General features: G+C 59.9%; 1 protein-coding gene across 1 annotated transcript; it reads right to left on the bottom strand.

Moving 5' to 3' along the window:
• Nucleotides 1–289: 289 nt before the first annotated feature.
• On the bottom strand, nt 290–19251 carry Colgalt1 (collagen beta(1-O)galactosyltransferase 1). The gene is made up of 12 exons (XM_078037798.1): nt 18869–19251; nt 17698–17808; nt 16796–16913; nt 11109–11243; nt 9687–9891; nt 8597–8716; nt 4929–5005; nt 4754–4860; nt 4339–4471; nt 3129–3256; nt 2004–2210; nt 290–1892 (listed from the first exon to the last, which is right to left on the bottom strand). The coding sequence occupies exons 1-12, from the start codon at nt 19147–19149 to the stop codon at nt 1625–1627; spliced, it is 1890 nt and encodes a 629-aa protein (XP_077893924.1). The 5' UTR covers nt 19150–19251; the 3' UTR covers nt 290–1624.
• Nucleotides 19252–19286: the final 35 nt, after the last annotated feature.

Below are 19286 nucleotides of genomic sequence, written 5' to 3'. Positions count from 1 at the left end.
CCGGCACCAGCTGCCAAGGGCGGCGCCTGCTCTCTGGCGCCCCCTGCCGGGCTCCTTTCTTCCCTCCCACGGAGTGCCTGGGGTCACCCCCTAACTCGAATCCTCATCTTGAGGTCTGTTTTCTGGGGACACAAACCATGTCTGTGCCCCTCCCTTGAAGTCAGTGGACAGTACTGTGGCTGACCCCAAGCTAGAGGAGGCCTCCCTCTGTCCCAGAGCCCAGACTACTTGGGACAAGGACACTGGGTATGGAGCGTGGGAGGCGTTTGGGCGGCAAGAAGACCAGGACTTCGGTGGAAACCAACCAGGACCATTTAATACAAAAATAAGCAAATTACCCGAGACCCACCCGCGAGCAGGGCTGCCCCGGAGGACGAGGCCACGCTCCAGCCCTGAGGGTGGACTTGGAGGGAAGGCACAGCAACCCCGCGGTCCTGCTGGGAACACAGCCCAGGCCAAGGGCAGCACCCTATGAGCTGCGCCCACCAGGCCCCGAACACACGCTCCTCCCACGGAGGCGTGCAGACAGGCAGCTGAGGGAGCAGGCAGAGGAGACTCCACGGCAGGCGCCAAGCGCACAGACAGGAGGGCTGGGCAGGAGGGAGGCCCAGCCCCCATCTGCCTCCTGAGCCCCCTCCAGGGGGGCTCAAAAGTAGCCATGTGGCCACTGGGACCCAGAGGTTACAGCTGGTGGGGGAAGAGCTACCTCCCTCCTGGACAGTGGGGGAACCAAGCATGCTGCAATCCAGCTGGGAGTCCACAGAGGCCTGGCACACAGTAGGTGCTCAATAAATGCTTGCTGCATGAGGAAATGAAGGACAGATACACAGTGAGATCCCAGGCCTGATGCAACCCCTGGAGGAAATGAAGGGACCTATCTCACACACCTCTGTGTCCTAGGACTGCTGTGTGGCCTGGCACACGGTGGGTGGTGACAAATGCTGACTGAACAGCTGTCACACTGTGTGGTGTCATTAGTGCTTTGTGCACAGCAGGTGCCCAAGGTGAAGGGAAGAAACCAATTAGAGAAGCACCACATTTACATGCACCAGGCTGAAGTCCCAACACAGTGGGTGCTCAATAAATGCCCTGAATCAAGAACTTACCTTTGTGTCTCAAATACCAGGCATGTGATAGATGCTTGGCATGTGTCTGAATAAATGAATGTCTTATTTATCTCAGTATTCCCAGAGCCCAGAATGGTGCCCACCACACAGTAGGCACTCAATAAATACTTTGAATGAATTTCAAAGGTGAATACATATCACTAATACCTGATTCTTAATCTGATCAATAAATGCTTGATGATCGATTCAATCTCTGATCAGAGGAATCATTATGCCTCCTTCATGGCCATAACACAGAAACCTGGTACACAGCAGGTGCTTAATAAGTGTTGGGCACATGATAGATGACCCAGTCTTATTCCCATCCAATTCCCCTGTGCCCAGCCCTGTTCCTGGCATACAGTAGGCACTCCACTAATGCTGCCTGTGGCAAGGACCGCAGAGCAAGAGCTGGCTGGATGCCACCCCGTGGTGTGCTCTGTGGTCCACGGGGCCCCAGGCGACCCCGTGGTGCCCTGCAGCACAGAGAGGGTGGCGCTGCGCGGCTCCCGCAGCCCTCACAGCTCGTCCCGCGCGGTGCTGTCCAGCGGGGACTGAAGCACGTCCGAGTTCTTGGCCTCGCGGCTCAGCGCCTGCTGCTCCCGCATCTTCTGGGACTTGGCTCGGTCCCAGTCGGTCTTGACGTGCTCGTTGTTCCACACCACTGAGGTCTCCGTGTCGCTCACGTAGCCGTCGTCCCCCGTGTAGTGAGTGGGGTAGACGAGCAGCGGCTCCACGGAGAAGGCGCGCAGGTCGCGGGGCGAGAAGTGGGCTTTGTACTCGGACCTGGGGGGGAGCAGGACAGGGTGGCCCGGGGAAGGGACGGAGAGCTGGGGGCGCGGGCAGAGGAGACCCTCCTGGAGTCCCACCCCCTGACCCCCTCCGTCAGCCACTCACACCGGGTGCTTGTCAAACATGACGGGCAGGAACTCGTCCACCGGCAGCATCTTGGCCAGCGGCCTGGCGGCCAGCAGCTTGCGGGCCCCTTGCAGGGAGATGACGTAGGCCAGTGTCCAGTAGGAGTAGTCGGCCTCCACCAGGTTCCTCACGCGGGGCACGGCCTTCTCGGGGTGCTCCACCTGCATCCGCTTCCGGCCCACGTAGCTGGGGGCAGAAGCAGCGCTCTCACTCTCACCCTCCAGAGGACGCCAACCCAGATCCAGGGACCTAGTGACCCCGCCAGGCTCTGAGACGGCACAGGCTCAGCACGTCTGGGGAGCAGTGACGAGGCCACTGTCACTGGACGCGGTGAGGCGGGACCACAGGGTCTAGGGGTGGGGGCACAGGAGGGTGCTAGGGAGCCATGGGAGGGTTTGGAGCGGGGAACAGCAGATCATCACTGGAATGCTCCAGGGTGAAGCTGGTTTCAGAGCTGGGGGTGGGAGCAGCCAGGAGGGAAGGGTGCAGTCACGCACGACCCGCCGGACCACAGGGCCAGGCCTGGGCGGTACCCTGCGCGTAGGAGGGGAAGAAAGGAGGGGCAGAGGGAGGACACCCTGCCCACCTGTGACATTCTGAAGTACCACCCAAGAGCTGGCCACCTCTACCCACATTCTTAAACTGCACTCTTGGCTCTTGACACACCCCAAACCTGACCATGCCGAGCAGGCCAGCAGGCTCCCCGGCCACACCCCCGGCCTCGGCCCTCCCACCACCCTGTGGGCCCAGTGTAGTGGGCGAACCCTGACCACGCCTACAGGCTTCCGGCCAGGCCTAGACTCTGGGTCACCCTCCCAAGGTCCTACCTGAGACCACACCTGACATGCCCTCAGGCCCAGGGACTACCTAAGCCCTTTGGTCAGGCTGCCAAGAGTTGGCTGTCCCAGGCCACAACTCTTACCCCCAACCTCACCGACTGACCACAGGCTCTAGGATTCCCGCAGGGCTCCGGCCACGCCCCCAGACTTGCCCCACCCACGGACTCACAGGCCACGTCCCTGGCTCTAGCTCCCAAGCCCCAGGGCACACCTCTGTCCCTGGCCACGCCCAAGGCCCAGCTGTGGGCCCCAGACCCCCACTTACATGAGGTCCCAGTCCAGGGCCTCTCGCTCCACGTCCCGCATGAGATTCATCAGGCGCCTCTTGAAGAAGATCTCAAAACGCAGGTCATCCTCAAACACCAGCGATTTCTGCAGCCCTCGGTCCACGACCTGAGGGAAGGTGCCCCAGAGGTGACAAGGAGACCAAGGCCCAGCCTGTGCCTGAAGCTAGCGACTCTGCTAGAAGGCTCTGGGGACCCAGAGAGAAGCAAGCGCACCCATCCCTCCAGGGTTCAGCTCTCCTGGCTGCGACCTCTCGGTTCCTCCCTCCCACCCGGGCCTTTCCCTGTGCTGTGCCCTCCACACTGAGCCTCCTCCCTAGCAGCCAACGGCAGGCTCCTCGTCACCCTTCAGGCCTCAGCTCAGATGTCACCCCTGATCACCCAATGCCACCAGCTGAGGACAATCCGAAGCCCTGAGCCACTCCTATGAGTGCTCATCGCATCTATCATGTTGCTGCTGCTGCTTTGCTGCTTGTCACCGCTGTCCCCACCTCCCCAGGCTCTCCCCTGGGTGGGGGCAGGCTCACTCCTGGTGGCTGCCATGTCTCCAGTACAGGCTGGGTACACAGTAGGCGCTTAGCAATTACTTGATTGAATGACCTTGAGAATCTTCACGACTGTCCCCTGAGACCATGGCCACCTGGAGAAGCCAGGAAGCACCTTTCTTGCTCAGAACCTCCACCCACTAAGGCAGCAATGGACTTGAACCCAGGTCCCCTGGCTCCAGGGCCACCTGGCACGGCAAGCTCTGCCCTGGGCCCTCCATGATGAACTGCAGGAAAGCAGGGGACACACATTGGGTACCCGTCACCTCACACCCCAGATGCCCTCACCACACACCCCGCAGCTGACACGCCGTCTGGTCCCCAGTCTGAATCCCAGCCTGACATCTGCCCCGCCACAGCCTCCTGTCCCCTGGCGAGCGGCTGTGCTGGCTGAGGTCACTGTGGCCACACTGCGTCAGTACGCGCCGCAGCACCAGGCTGTAGGAGGGGCCCACCTGCTGCAGGGCCAGGCTTGCTCCGCCCCCGCCTGTTTCCACAGCAGGACAGCCCCTGTCCCCTCGGAGGCTGGGGCCACCCTGACGCTGCTAAGGCAAAGGGGCCAAGGAACAGCCCAGGGTCCCCGCTGCTGACCTGCCCGTGACCCCTCAGGAGACCAGGCGCGGTGGCCTCAGGGCCCGCCACCCACCTCCTTCCAGATGTTGTAGTGGCTGAGGAAGCAGCCCAGCTCGCCCTTGGTGAGGGGCCGCCCGTGGTAGGGGTCCCGGTAGCCGGGCAGCATCTGGATGCCCAGCGCCTCCACCTGGCTGCTGTTCATGGCCCTGGACACAGAGCAGGACGTCGGCGGGGACATTGGCAGGAACACCGCCCACTGCCAGGCCGCCATCGGCCACCGAGCCAGCACCCGCTGCCCTAGGAGGCCCACCAGGCGAGTGACAGCGGGGCTTCACGCACTCCACCTTAGCGAGGACTCAGCCCTCCGGGGCCAGCGCGGCCTGGGGACCGACCCACCCCAGATGGGACTCGCCCCCCACCCCCACAGGCCGGCGACTCGCGTCCCCCTCCAGTGTGGTCTACACTCGCACATCCCAGGGCAGACTCACTTGCCGTCCACGGCCTCCACCAGTCGGGCCTCAATCTCCTGTTCGTGCAGCGCCCGCAGCATGCGCTCCCGCCGGTCCTGCCGCCGCTTCAGGTTGATCATGAAGACCTGCGGCCAGAGCCTCGTGGGACCCCCATCAGGCTGGCCTCGCCCCCCCCAGGGAGAACCCAGCCCACCTCGTCAAAGCCCATCTTGTCAGGGGTCCTGGTAGGTGCCGAAATGAACCGGGAGTGCTCCACGGGGGGATGCTTCACTGCGGGGCAGAGAAACCAAGGGTCGCTGGGGTCCTGGGGCCCCTGGCACCCTGCCACACACCTCCCTCATCTCCTCCCAGGCTCCGCCCCTTCCCCAGAAACCACCTCACTCTAGCTGCTGGCACTGCCCCACCCCAACACACATCCCCACCCCAGGACCTTTGCACACACACTGAAACAACCACCCCCCTCCACCCCCAAGTTACAATGTCAAGGGGACAGGAAGGTCTCCTGACCTCCCTAGACTGGGCAGGCACCTGGGCCTCACCACCAAGCCCCCATTCTTGCTCTCCTACCTCTCTGGCCCCACGACTACCCCTTGTGAGCTCTCTGCTTGCCCTGGGTTCCCACCACCCAACACAGGGCCAGGCCCACGGAAGGCGCTCAGTCGTCACTCAGAGCAGAAGACATGATGGCAAACTGTGTGTGACCCTGACCCGTCTGTGCCTCGTTCATAAAGTGGGATGATAAATGAAGAGATGCCGTTGGACCACGCAGGTCCTGACAGGTTGAACTGTGTCCCCAAAGCGTATGCTGGCCGTCAACCATCAGGACCCGGGACGCAACCTCTTTGGAAACGGTGTGTGACAGAGGCCAAGGGCCAAAATGAGGAGGTGGGCCTGCGGGCGGGGCTGGGGGTCCTGGCCCCTGCGGTCGGTTCTAGGGGAACGGAGCCCAGGCACGGCGGGGGGCAGCAGCGTGCACAGTGGCCCCCGCTGAAACCCCGGGCGCACCGTGAGGCCCTGGAACTGGCCAAGCCCCGGCCTCTGCCCCGCCGTGACCTCCAAGCCCCGGGGCTGTGCTGACCCACAGCAGCGCCCAGGCTTGCCCGGGGTCACACCACACAGTGACACTGTGCCCGAGGGTGGGGGTCTTGGGCCACATGGTGTCAACTCCACTTCTGGGGGGCCTGGGGACAGCTCAGGCACGGGAGGGGGACAGCCATGTCTAAGGACTCAGCCCAGTGCAAACGCTGGCGAGCATCCTGCCCCAGAGCCTCGCGGGGAAGCGGTGCTGTCCACGGCCACCAGGAGGGGACACCCGAGAGCTCTGCAAGGAGCTTTCCAGATTCGCCCCCCACCTCCTCCCCTCCTGAGCTGCCTATGGGTGCTAGAAACTGAGCAGAACAGCTCCCAGTGGCTCCGGGCCAAACCTGAGGCGCTCTCGGGGACCTTGCGCTGCCACCGTGTGAGGAGGGCGCGTGGCCTCAGGGACTGCACTCTAACACTGCTCATGCAGACCTGGAACTTTCTCACACATGCAACAGCAAGCTCATGGGCCCCCTGGGAGAACCAGGAGAAAACTGGCTGAGGGACGTGGTGGTTGTTGGGCCAGCGGGACATGTGACTTGGCCAAGAGCAGGTATATGAGTGGCTAAATGGCTGTGTGGAATACTATACAGCAAGGCAGAGTGAGCAGGCCACCGCTGCACACGGCACCATGAATCAAAGGGAAGACGCCGAGCTCTGTGATTCCACTCATCTAATGCACCATACTGAGGCTGGGGATGCAGCTCAGGGTAGAGCACTGGCCCAGCACACCAGAGGCAAGTTCCACCCCAGCTCCACAAAAGAAAGGAGGGAGGGGGAAAGGGGGCGGGAGAAGATTTGGGAGCAATACCACGTGCATAACACATAACTGCATGTGGACAGAATTTTTTTTTTTTTTTTTTGTACCAGGGATTGAACCCAGGGGCAGTTAATCACTGAGCCACATCTCCAGTCCTTTTTATTTTTATTTTTTTAGTTGTAGATGGACACAATGCCTTTATTTTGTTTATTGATTTTTATGTGCCTCACAAATGCTAGGTAAGTGCTCCACCACTGAACCACGACCCCAGTCCCCCAGGCCTTTTTATTATTTTTTAATAATATGGTCTCACTAAGTTGCTGAGGCTGGCTTTGAACTCGAAATCCTCCTGCCTCAGCCTCCTAAGTCTCTGGGAATACAGGGGCACACCACTGCACCCAGCCAGAAAATGGAAGTATTTGCACAGATATCTAAAACTGCCAGGCCATCGCCATCTGTTCTGCGAGTTTGTTCTGGCTCCTGAGAATGAGCAAAGTAGCCACACACTGTCATGTTCTGAGGTTTTAACAGCAACATGAGTTGTTTTCCTACCGGAAATAATAGAAATAGCTGAAAACTTAAACTCGGAGCGCTGTGGCCGCCCTGCAGGTGCTACACAGGCCCACTCCCTTGACTGCAGCCAGGTCAGCTCTGGACATCTGCGGGTGACAGAGCCTCAATCCTGGTCAATCCTAGGTGGACGGCCCCAGGGACAGCAATCTCAAAAGGACCCTAAAGTTTTCCCAAAAGCAGAGGGCAGGGTGACGTCCCACCGTTAGCCACCAGGGGGAGCCACAGACAGACTATTCTAGAAACAGTGAAGGCTGGGGCAACTGAGTCCTGGGCAGAGCCCCTTCCAGACCCTCCACATCTGTGCCCTGCGACAGCCTCACAGGCCTCCACAGGCACCTGCATGTCCATCCCAGGACAAGGCCGCGCCACCCTAAAGCTGCTCAGCACCCTGTGTTCGTCCTGTTTCAGGCCCGGGAGGCACAGCCGCTAGCTTCGTATCTTATGGGCTTGTTTTTATACATGCAGTTGGTCCCCTGTATCCGTGGGTTCTGCATCCACGGATCCGACTGACCACTGAGGTAAATTATTCTGGAAAAAAAATGTCACCAGTACTAAATACATACCGGCTGTTAATCCCTAAACAAGACAGCACCCACGTACAGACCACGCGCACTGTATCAGGGGCTGTGAATCCTCTGGAGGTGGTGAGCATCACAGGCAGCGGGTGCAGAGGGTCTATGCAAAGGGCCTTGCACATGGGTGGGTCCTGGCAGTGGAGGAAGCCCTGAGCCCACAACTGCGGCCAAATGTTTAGTTTCCTGTCCCGACGTCCCTAATCCCAGTAACTGGGAGGCTGAGGCAGGAGGATTGCAAGTTCAAAACCAGCCTCAGCAACTGAGCAAGGCCCAAAAAACTCAGTGAGGGCTAGGATGTGGCTCAGCGGTTAAGCACCCCTGGGTTCAATCCCTGGTACCCCCCAAAAAAGTTGTAGAGTTTTCTTTATCAAACACATTTATATAAGTAAAATGGGAGGAGTAAAACCCATTCCAGTTAAATAGAAGGTTGTGGGTTTGGCAGGAGCAGGGGGAAGAAACGCCCTGAGATGAGTGTTTCCTGACGCTGACATATTTCCAACGTCCGTCAGAAAGAACCTGCTGCCCTCTCCGCTCCCACACCCTCTATGGCTCCCTAGGGCCCTAGAGGGACAGGCCTTCTCTACGGCCTGATGTCTGAGGCCCCCTGCTGCCAGCCCTGTCCCTGAACCCTGGGATCACCTGCCCTCCAAGTTCTGTCCCCTCCAGCCTTGCTCTGGCTGTGATTCCCTTCCTAGTAAACTCCTATTCCCGCTGCACTTACCAGCACCTCCTCCAGGAAGCCCACCCTTGCCTACCCTAAGGTCCCAGCTCACTGCAAATCTGCAGCGCTCATGGATGAGCGTTGTTCACGGCATGGATGCAAAGTGGCAGAGACAGGGAGGTAACAGCCCCGGGCGGCAGGCGCAGACTCACCCATGACCTCCAGCTGCACGTGCAGGAAGCTCTCGGCCTCGTCCTGGAGGGTGCTGTGCGCGCGCAGCGGCACGGGCAGGAAGCCGTACACCTCCTTGTTACACACGTACATCTGCACCTCTGCGGCCAGGAAGGACAAGTGAAGGCCAAGCAATCCGCGGCGGGGCCACCGGGCAGCGCTGGCCGCCTCTGGCCAGCAGCGAGCTGCCCAGAGCGAGCCGCAAAACAGCCCGTCTGGCCCCAGCCACCGGTGACAGCCCTGGGCATCCCACCCTCCGCCCCGGGGACCTGCGGCAGGACAGCCTCACGCCTGCGCAGACCTAAGGGATCAGGACCCCCTGGAATGCCACTGGGCAAAGTCACAGAAAACTCGGTGACACCCAGCGAGCATCTCAGCAGCTAGGGGACTCCACAGAACGAAGCCCAAAGGCACAAGACGGGGTAACGAAGCAGACCCGACACGCCCACGCGGGGGGTGGAGGGGACGCAGCAGGCGCAGGGACCCAGCGCCTCCCGCGCTCTGCGTTCCTGTTGGTGGTTGAAAGATGTTTTTTTTCTTTATTCACTACAGCATCTGCAGTAGTGTCACTACCCCTTGTTTACAGACTAAACTTTCCCATAGGTTCCTCTAAAAAGGGAAACAATTCATGTGGTTTGGTCCTCCGCAGTTGAGGCACCCACCGAGGGTCCTGGACTGTTTCCCCACAGATAAAGGGAACCACAGATGCTCAAATGTGGAGGATCGAGAGAAGATAGAAACGCACCGAGAGGGAAGTCGCATTCAGTAAACAGGCCTCCGAGAGCTGGGCATCTACTCAGGAGACTGAGGCAGAAGGACCCTGTTTGAAGCCAGCTGGAAACTGAGACCGTGTCTCAGAAAAGGGCTGGGGAGGGAGTGAGGGAAATGAGGGCTGGAGACTGGGTCCCAGAGAGTTAGCGGAACACCTGGATACAGCCACGCCTGAAGGCAGTCTAGTACCCTGCAGCTTCAGCTCCTTGAACATTCCGGGTGCTGTTCGGACTTGCTCAGCACGTAACCCAAAGAACCAGGCAGGCACCCCAAAGACAGAGCCCTCCCTCTCTCACTCACCTGCCTGCTTGCAGGAGAAGGCGAAGACGATGATGTCATCGAAGGACCAGGTGTAGTCGGGGTGGGGAGGGTAGAAGGCCAGGTTCCGGGAGGCCGCCTTCCGCAGGTCGATCAGGAAGGTCGAGTGCACCATGGGAACCGCGAAGCAGCCCCTGCGGTCGCGCTTGCGGATGGGGATGTAGGCGGGCGTGCGCTTGTAGTAGCCCTGCGGGAGGCCGAGGCGGAGGTCTGCACCCTTCGCACTGTCCCGTCCCCGCCCGGCCCCAAAGCGGAGGCTGGAAGCCTTGACTGCAAGACTGGGAGGCGGCCTCCAGCTTCCACGGGATCCCCCCAGGACCATCAAGCCTGTCCCCACCCAGACCCTTCACAGATGGCAACAGCAGCAGCGGGCAGACGGATGGATATGGGAGCAGGCGGCGGCGCGGGCAGAAGGGGCGGAGGCCAGGGGAAGCCGCAGCAGCTGCTCTGACCCCAAGAAACCCAGGCCAGAGGCCAGCGGGCGGGAGGGGGGCCTCTAGACAAGTTCTCAACCCTGGACACCCTCGAGCTGGCGTCCTCCCTTGGGCCCTTCAGAGACCAGAACTGTGACAGTGCAACATTTGGATATTATTTTTAAAAATCAAGCCACTGAACAGTTCACTTGAAAATTGTAAATTTTTTGTTACATGAGTTTTCTCTTCAGTTAAAAACAAAAAGAGGGCTGGCGGGGCTCAGGGGCAGAGCGCTGGCCTCGCATGCATGAGGCACTGGGTTCGGTCCTCAGCACCACGAATAAATAAAGATCCTGGGTCCACTACCACTAAAACGGAAGGTTAAAAAAAGGTCAGGAGCCGGGGGTGCGGCTGGGTGGCAGGGTGCAGACTACCATGCGGGGGCCCAGGGTTCCATCCTCAGCACCCCAAGGTCGTGGTGGTGGGGAGGAGACAGCACGGATTAGTGTCCTGGCTGCAGTCCCCCAGCCCCTTGCATGCCCCCAACCCACCCGACCTTCCACTCCTGTGGCTTTGCTTAGTATCCTACACTCAAACCTGAGGGTGGGACTTGTGACTAGGCCTGACCAATCATAGTTTTGTATTTTCCTGGCTTTAATAACTGGCTCAGGACTGTCCCCTGGCTGGACACTGATAGGTTCTTTCCAGTGCTGTCCGAGAATTAAGCCAGTCAATGAATGGTGGAGGAAAAACTTGAACATCTGGATCAAACCACGCCTGAACCCCCATCCTGGTACCATCACTTCCTAGCTCTGGGCTTTAAGGCAAGTTTCCACCTCAGTAGTGGTAGGGAAGTCACTGAAGACACTGCCTCAGTGGGCTTTCTAAGGGTTAGCATGAGGGCATTTGTACAAGGTTGTGTGAAGACAAGTTAGACTGCAGCTAGGGCCCCCGCTTGTCACCTGGCCTCCATCCCCGGGCCCCGTCCTACCTGGGAAGTCATTCCACACCAGAAGTTGGAGTACGCGGCCCGGGAATCCAGCATAGGAGCCACCACGGTCTTGTTCTCGGCGATGAGCAGGCTCAGGGTGTCGGGGTTGATGAGCAGGTTGTCTGCGTCCACAAACTGCAAAGCACCCGCCGGACGTCAGCGTGGGCCACGTCAGGCCGCAACTCGGAACCACTGGGCAGAGGCCAGCGCCTTGGGTCCTGATGAAGGCCCTGGCTCCTCACCTACCAGCTCAGCCCTTGAGAATAAGCCGCCTGGGGCTGAGTGTGTCCCCAGTTTCCCTGCTGGGGCTGGGGCTGCTGTGCGGTATGGGGGAGGGGAGGGCTGTAAGAGGTGGGGCCTGGTGGAGGTGACTGGGTCACTGGGTCAGTGTGCCCCAGGGCCAGGGAGTTCCCCAGGAGGAAGTCGGTTCAGAGAGCTCCTGGGCACCAGCACTGCCATGAGGCTCCGGCCACCTGGTGGCGCACTCAGCTCCCAACTGTGAGCTACATGACCCTTTCCTTATCTTGACTCCAGCATCAGGTATTGTCACAGCAACACAGAACAGACTGTGACCCCAAAGACTGTCATCAGCACCTTCCACGAAGGCCACACAAGGATGTTCGGGGACGGCAGTGTCATTACCCCACCAACCGCGAGCAACCGGAATCCAGCAGCAGCAGGTCAGGTAGGGGACAGACCTTGACCTGGTCCCAGGCCGAAATGAGATGCCACCCACCACTGAAGGTCACGGACACGTGTGGCCAGATGCAAGTCAGGCTGCACTGGCCTCCACCCGGTCACCTTGCATGGATCCAGTGGTGGCTTTGTTTTTTCCTGGCTTCTTTTTTTTTTTTTAATGTTCGAGAAGACCGTGAACACCGACCCGCCATTAATGAAAGCAATCCTCTAGGGAAGGCACGGGGTTTGTTTTGGTACCTCAGATTGAACCCTGAGCCACATCCCCAGCCCTATTTTGCATTTTATTTAGAGACAGGGTCTCACTGAGTTGCTTAGCATCTCGATTTTCCGAGGCTGGCTTTGAACTCCCGACCCTCCTGCCTCAGCCCCCCGAGTCGCTGGGATCACAGGTGTGGGCCACTGCACCTGGCAGAAGCGCAGTGCTTTAGAGCTGTCACACCATCCCGTTCCCTGGGCTGGAAGCAGGCCTCAGTGCCCCCACGGGCTCCTCTGGCCTCCCAGGTGCCGGAGGCCCTGCGGCACACGGTGCTGTGTATGTACCTCCTGCTCCTGCCGACGGCCCGGCGCAGTGACCTCGCTCCATCTGAGCTGTTCATGTTACCCTAGAGTATTTTCTTTTCGGATGACAAGCTTATCAAAAGAGTCGTGCAGGAGTCTCAACGCTAACAACTGGCTGATTGCTGGGGTCTGGCTGGTTCCCCTTTGGTCCCCTCCTGTTTCAACTCAGTGGCTGGAGTCCCCACGATGCCGCTGGGCGACCGCTGAGCTCGGAAGGCTGTTTCAATGAGCGACAAACAGCTGCGAGCGCTCTCTTATATGAACGTAAATTTGGGGAAAACTGTGGCTGTGCTGTCAACGTTGGCAAAAGTACCGCAGCCACGGTGAGGAGCAGGCACTGCTCAGCACCGGCACCAGGTCTGGAGAGGCGCAGCTTGAGACTCTCCCCTCTGTTGGGAAGCCGCTGTTAAGTACGTGCGTCTTATCTACATGGGGTCGATTACGGGAGCTAACATTTTCTAAGTAACAAAAAAAGAAAGAAAAAATGAAAAGAAAACCGCCCCACAGGAAGCAAAGCCGTCGGGAATTCCCAGCTCCCCGGACATAAGGACACGCAGGTCGGGATGCGCCCCAGAACCACGGGCGGCACCTCCAACCCAAAATCTGAAATCCAAAATGCAAGATTTTTGAACCCGACATGGCGCTACAGGGGGAAGTTCTGTTTGGAGAACCTTGTCTCATGCACAAAGTTATTAAAAGCTGTTACACAAAACGACCTCCAGGCTGTGGGGACAAGGTACCCTGTGAAGCAAAGGAATTTAGACTTAGATGTCAGCCCCACGCTATGGGGCTCCACATAGGCCATACTCCAAAATCGGAAAACTCCAAAATCCAAGATCCTTCTGGTGCCTGCCTTTCAGGTAAGAGCCACTGAGCTGCAGGGAGGCTGGCTTCCCCTCCCCCACAGTACTCTAGAATGCGGGGTCCACTGCCCCACACAGGAAAACGGGGGTTCTCCTCCCTGGCAATGAGGGGACCCGCTCCCGCTGGCAGCCCTCCGCAGGGGAGACGGCTGTCCCAGGCTCCTGGTAGGAGCCAGGATAGTGGCTCAGGTGCGTGCTGTATGCGCATGCTCAGAGCAGCACTGCTCATCAGCGCCAGAAGGTAGAAACCACCAAGTGCTGTCCCCGGATGGACGGATGCACGGATGGACACCACGTGGTCCAGCCACACAGCAAATGTCACTCAGCTATAACCTCAAGAACAAGACATTCAGCACGGCACAGTGGCACAGCCTGTAATCCCAGCCGCTCAGGAGGCTGAGGCAGGAGGATGGCAAGTTCAAAGCCAGCCTCAGCAACAGCGAGGCCCTAAGCAACTCAGTGAGACCCTGTCTCTAAATAAAACACAAAATGGGGCTGGGGATGCCACTCAGTGGTTGAGGGCCCCTGGGTTCAGTCCCTGGTACAAAAAAAAAAGATGACACTGAATGACAGCCCCTCAGAGAGCCCAGGTGTGCTGTTCCACTGACATGAAATACCCGAGCAGGCCCACCGCCACAGGAAGCAGGGGAGTGGCTGCAGGGGCTGGGGCTGGGGAGTGCCTGCTGGGTGCCTTCTGGGTGAGGCAAATGTTCTGGAAGGAGATGCCCCGTGTAGCATCAGGAGGCGCTACCGTCACCAACTGGGCATTGGACTGGTTCATTTCACGTTATGTAAATTGCACCTCAATTAAACAAACACAGCTACAAAGTGGTCTCTCTGGAAGGCGATATTAAGGTTTGTCCATTTTTTTCCCTTCTTATGCTTCTTAATTTTTTTTTTCCTGCTAGTAACATCCCTAACTTTTGAGGGGGGGAAAGGAGTGGAAGCCCTTTTAATAATAAGTCTAAAACGTCAAACAGTTTCACTCCAACATGGTTCTCCAAAGTCCCCAACTAAAAAATGTAACTTTGTGTCAAAAGCTGCTTTGAGCTTCCTCTGCAGTTCCACCCGGGGGTGCTGAAGGGAAAGAGTGAAACTCCCGGGCCTGGGGATGTGGCTCAAGCGGTAGCGCGCTCGCCTAGCATGCGTGCGGCCCGGGTTCGATCCCCAGCAGCACCACATACCAACAATGATGTTGTGTCCGCCGAGAACTAAGAAAAAATAAATAAATGTTAAAATTAAAAATAAAAAAAAATAAAAAAAAAAAAAAGAAAGAGTGAAACTCCCGATCCCCAACCACAAAAGCAAAGGCCAGCGGACGGACAAGGCGGCTCTGTGCCGGAGGGGTCTAGGAGGAGCCAAAGCCACCTCTGAGCTGTCCCCTCCTTTCCTCTGCCTGCTCCTGTATGTGTGAGGAGGAACCCGCAGGCTCACTTGGGGGCTGGGTCCACGCTCACTCCTCCCAGGACAGCAATGTCCTCCAAGGTGCTCGGTCCTCCCCACAGGGCGCAGGCCAGGGACTGCTCCGGCCTCCACCCTGGGCCTCCTGTTGCCCACGGCAGCCACAGGGAAAACCCTGGAGCACACACAGCCCTGCCCTGCTCCGCCCCCCATGGCTCCCCAGCACCCTGCAAGCTTGCACAGGAGGGTCCCCACCCCAGTCACTCAGTAGCACTGCTGCACTCCTATCCCAAGTGTGCTCCCTGCTCTTACTGGGGACTCTGCCCCCGGCCCCACTCGGCGGGCTCCTGTTCTCCTTCAGGTCTCTGCGTGGGCCCTTCCTCCGGGTCCCACGACCCCTGCTCATTCACTACGTGCCCTGGTTGTGGGTGAAGGTGGGCCACCAGATTCCCTGAGGTCCTAACCCTGGCTCCTGTGAACGTGACCGGGGTCTCCTGCACCTACAGGAAGGCGCAAATTAAGATGAGGTCCCGGGCTGGGGATGTGGCTCAAGCGGTAGCGCGCTCGCCTGGCATGCGTGCGGCCCGGGTTCGATCCTCAGCACCACATACCAACAAAGATGTTGTGTCCGCCGAGAACTAAAAAATAAATATTAAAAATTCTCTCTCTCTCTCTCTCTCTCTCACTCTAAAAAAAAAAAATAAATAAGATGAGGTCCCCCAGCAAGAGGTGGCCTTAAGTCCACTGACTGGGTCCTCTCAAGAGAAAAGGAGGGGACCGGGAAGCCATGTGACCAGGGCAGAGGCGCTGCCTGTCTCCACCGCATCCCAGTAGCATCGAAAGGGGAAGAGGCGGGGAGGACTGCCCTGAGGCCTCAGGTGGGGTGCAGCCTGCGGCACCCCGACTTCCCACCTGCAGTCCCCACAGTGTGGGAGCCACCTGGGGGGCTCGGGCCAGCCTGTGCCCACTGCAGATGCCGCAGGGCTGTGGCCCCTCCAGGTGCTCTGCGCGGCACGCCCTGCCTGCAGCGTCCCCTGGCTCTGTTCTGTGGTGTTCAGCGTCTGTCACCTTTCCTGGGGGATCAGGAAGGCAGGCTCAGCTGACCACTGTGTCCCCAGGGCCCAGCTGAGGCCAGCGCATGTGGACGCTGGCCAAGGGACAGCGCAGGTCGTCCCCGCGATGGCAGCAGCACGGAGCCCAGCACCAGCCCCAGCACGTCGGGTGGCCTTACTGCTCTCCCGCTCTGCGGGGCCCAGCCATCGGCACCCTCCCCTCTGTCCCAGCGAGGGGACAGGTACCGTTACACCCAGGCCAGGACAGAAGGCGCTCACAGAGGTCCGTGGACACTCCTCCTGACACTACCGCGTTCCAGACTCAACGGTTCCGAGACGCAGCTGCCAGCCAGGGAGAGGGAGAGGAATCAGGCCTCCCTCCGCAGCCCAGCCCCAGCCCCTGGCCTCGTCCCCTTGCCTCTGAGAAGTGGCCCAAAGAATGTCACCGTGGGGTGTGCACAGAGCTTGGCTTTACTTGTGATGGGGTGACAAAAGCACAAGGGACCACACGGGACTGAAGCTCGCCCTTTTGGGGGCAGCGGGAAGTGGGGCTGAGCCCAGGGCGCCCGGCCACCGCGCACACACCGCCTCCCCATTTCCCGAGACAGCGTCTTGCCAAGCTGCCAGGCTGGCCTCGACTTGCCCTCCCCCTGCCTCGGCCGCAGGGATCGCGCTCTCCTGGGGACTGAAGCCTGCACCAAGGACCAGGCGGCCCAGGGTCCCAAGGCCTGGGTCCTCTGCTCTCCAACTGCATGAAACTGGAGGAACTGGCACCTCCTCCTGCAGCCTCAGTCTGCCCTTCTGCAAAGTGGGTTACACATGGCCCCTGAAGCAGTGGCGCACACCTATCACCCCAGTGGCTCGGGAGGCTGAGACAGGAGGATTGCAAGTTCAAAGCCAGCCTCACCAACTGCGAGGCGCTAAGCAACTCAGGGAGACCCTGTCTCTAAATAGAACACAAAATAAGGCTGGGGATGTGGCTCAGTGGCCGGGTGTCCCTGGTTTCAATCCCCAGTATCCACCCCCTCAAAAAAGATGGCCCCGCATCCTGCTGCTCTGCCTGTCCCTGGCCGTCCAGCCTCCCTGGGCCCACAGCCATGGCTGAGCAACTCACCAAGATGTAATCAGCCCACATGTCCCGAGCTGATTTCAGGGCAGCCTGGCGCAACTTCATGACATGCTCATAGCGAGAGTCGGACCAGTGTTTGGGGCCCTCTTCGTCTGGGTAGGACCTGCGAAGGGAAAGTGTGATGTGGGAAGCATGGGGCGCGGCCAGAGCCCAGAGAGGGCCTCGGCCACCCTGGGGATGATCAGAGGAGGCTTCCTGGAGGAGGAGGCCTGCGAGCTGAGCTGAAGGCTGGGCAGCAGTGGGAGGTGGAAAAACCCTGGGAGGTGTGTCCTCACGGGCAGCAGGGCACACACAGGGGACCAGAGGGAGCGAAGCTGGAGGCAAACGGTCAAGGAGAAAAGCTCAGAGTGGCTGCAGAGGGCCTCCCGTGCCAAGCAGAGCACCACTGAGGAGGAAGGGGAGCCGCTGGGAAAGGGAGGGACACAGACACCCCTCAGATTACGGGAGCCGGGCGTGGGAGGGGCGCCTGGAGCCCCCTCCCAGCAGTTTGGGGGCAGCCTGTGCGACACCGTGAGAGCCTCTCGAAAGAAGCCAGAGATCCTAAAGCGATGGAAGGAACCTGGCGGCCACATGGGCCAGGGCTCTCATGGAGGCTCCATACAGAGCGGCTCCTGGGTTCACCCGAGACAGGAACAATGCAGTGGGCGTCACCAGGACAAAGGACTAAAGAATTCCAGGTGGAGGGAAGAGCTGGGACAAAGGCCTGGCAGGAGGATTAGGGCCTATCAGTGATGGGAGGAGTCAGGGCTCCTGTCAATGGTCAGGCTGGAAAGTCACAGGCTGAGGGCCTGTGAGTCCTGTTCCAGGGCAATAGGGAGCCATGGAAGGTGTATGAGCAGAGGGGCAGCCAGTCAGACCTGGGGGCTCAGGCAGGACCTGGCGCTCACCTGGGCTCCTCCGCCGGACGCCACTCCACATAATGGTACAAACTCTTCACGGCCACCAGCCACTCCCGCAGCACAGCTGATGTGTTGTCTGCATTGTGGTCCGTGGCCACCCTGTGGGCACAAGGGGACAGTCAGCACAGTTGGGGGGAACAAGACAGTACCACGTGATGCAAGGCTCCTAGGGCTGCTTTCCTGGCTTGGCCTCCCACCAGCCATGTGGCCCTGGACAGAACACTGCCTCTCCATGCCCCAGTTTCCTCATCTGTAAAAAGGGAGTGGGGACAGGCCCGGTCGCTGGGTGCATAAACAAGCTGGCTTGGAAAACCACATGAGCCACTGGGCTTCGCTGCTGAGCTTGGGGGTCTTATGACCAGGTACGCGCAACTTAATAATTAAAAAAAAATCTACATTTCATAAAGTCACCCGGCCTGCCTTCCTTCTCTCCTGTGAGTGACACACCTCATAGTGGGCTGTGCTCACGCATCATTCAACAAACAATTGTTAAGCACCACATGTATGCTTGGATGATCCAGACTGGGGAATGTGGGGCAGCCCGGAGAGGGACGCTGAGGAGTCTAGTTTGGCCACGAAGCGGAAAGTTAACTGTCCCTAATAAATTGTTCAACCTTAAGGGCACCAGTAACGTCGACACCAGGAAAGACAGTGCCCCAGCTGTGGCTCCTGAGGCCAAGCCTGCGCCAGGCACGACGGCCGCCGGCGGGGCGGCCCCAAAGGCAAGCGCAACGAGTGGCCTTGACTCGCCCCCTTTCCACGGGGGAAACCGAGGCAGAAGAGCAGAAGTCACCAGTCAGGCGTCCTCACGGCGCTGGCCTTCCGCTTGCCCCTGTCATCTGGTCCCCTGCTGGCCCACGAAATCAGAGGTCGGGTCCGCCTGAGCCCCAACTCCTAGGGCCACCCTGGAACCAAGGAAAGTTCAAGACCCGACAGGGCAGCAAGAGCCGGGAAGCCTCTCCCTCAGATGTGGCCACGGCCAAGCCCAGGGGCGCCCAGGCCTTGTGGAGCTGTGGGTGCCCCCCAGGTGGCGGCCGCCCAGCGGGGACAGACGCGGGGCCTGGGATCCGTCCCGAGCGCGGGTCCCGCGCGTCCTCCGGGCGTGGAGTCGGGAGCGGCGGCGCGGACCTGTCCCCCGGGGGCTGCAGGGCGGGCTCACCACAGCGCCGTGCGCTCCCGCGGGTGCCGCAGCCGCTCGAGGGCGCCCAGGGTGGCGGGCAGCGCGTGGGCCGCGTTTCGCGCCAGCAGCGCGATGAGCACCCGCGGCGCCTGCAGCGGCGACTCCGGGCTCCAGCGCTCCTCGGGAAAGTAGGCGGCGACACCTGGCGGGCCCCCGGGAGGCGGAGGCGCCAGCAGCAGCAGCAGCAGGAGTAGCAGCGGCGGCCGCAGGCCCGGGAGTGGCTGCCCGCGCCGCCGGCACGCGCGTGGGGCCGCCGCCATCGCGCCACGCGTCGCCTTTAAGCCGCTTTTCTGCCGGCGGACGCGGGCCGCGCCTTAAAGGGTCATCGGTCATCCAGGCACCGCCTCTGACGCGCGACTTAAAGGGGAGGAGCACGCTAGGCGTCCAGTTAGCCGAC

The sequence above is a fragment of the Ictidomys tridecemlineatus genome, chromosome 2, assembly GCF_052094955.1.
Source record: "Ictidomys tridecemlineatus isolate mIctTri1 chromosome 2, mIctTri1.hap1, whole genome shotgun sequence".
Classification (NCBI taxonomy): domain Eukaryota; kingdom Metazoa; phylum Chordata; class Mammalia; order Rodentia; family Sciuridae; genus Ictidomys; species Ictidomys tridecemlineatus.
Note: the sequence above shows the minus strand (reverse complement) of the source record. Positions and strands in the feature narration are given on the sequence as shown.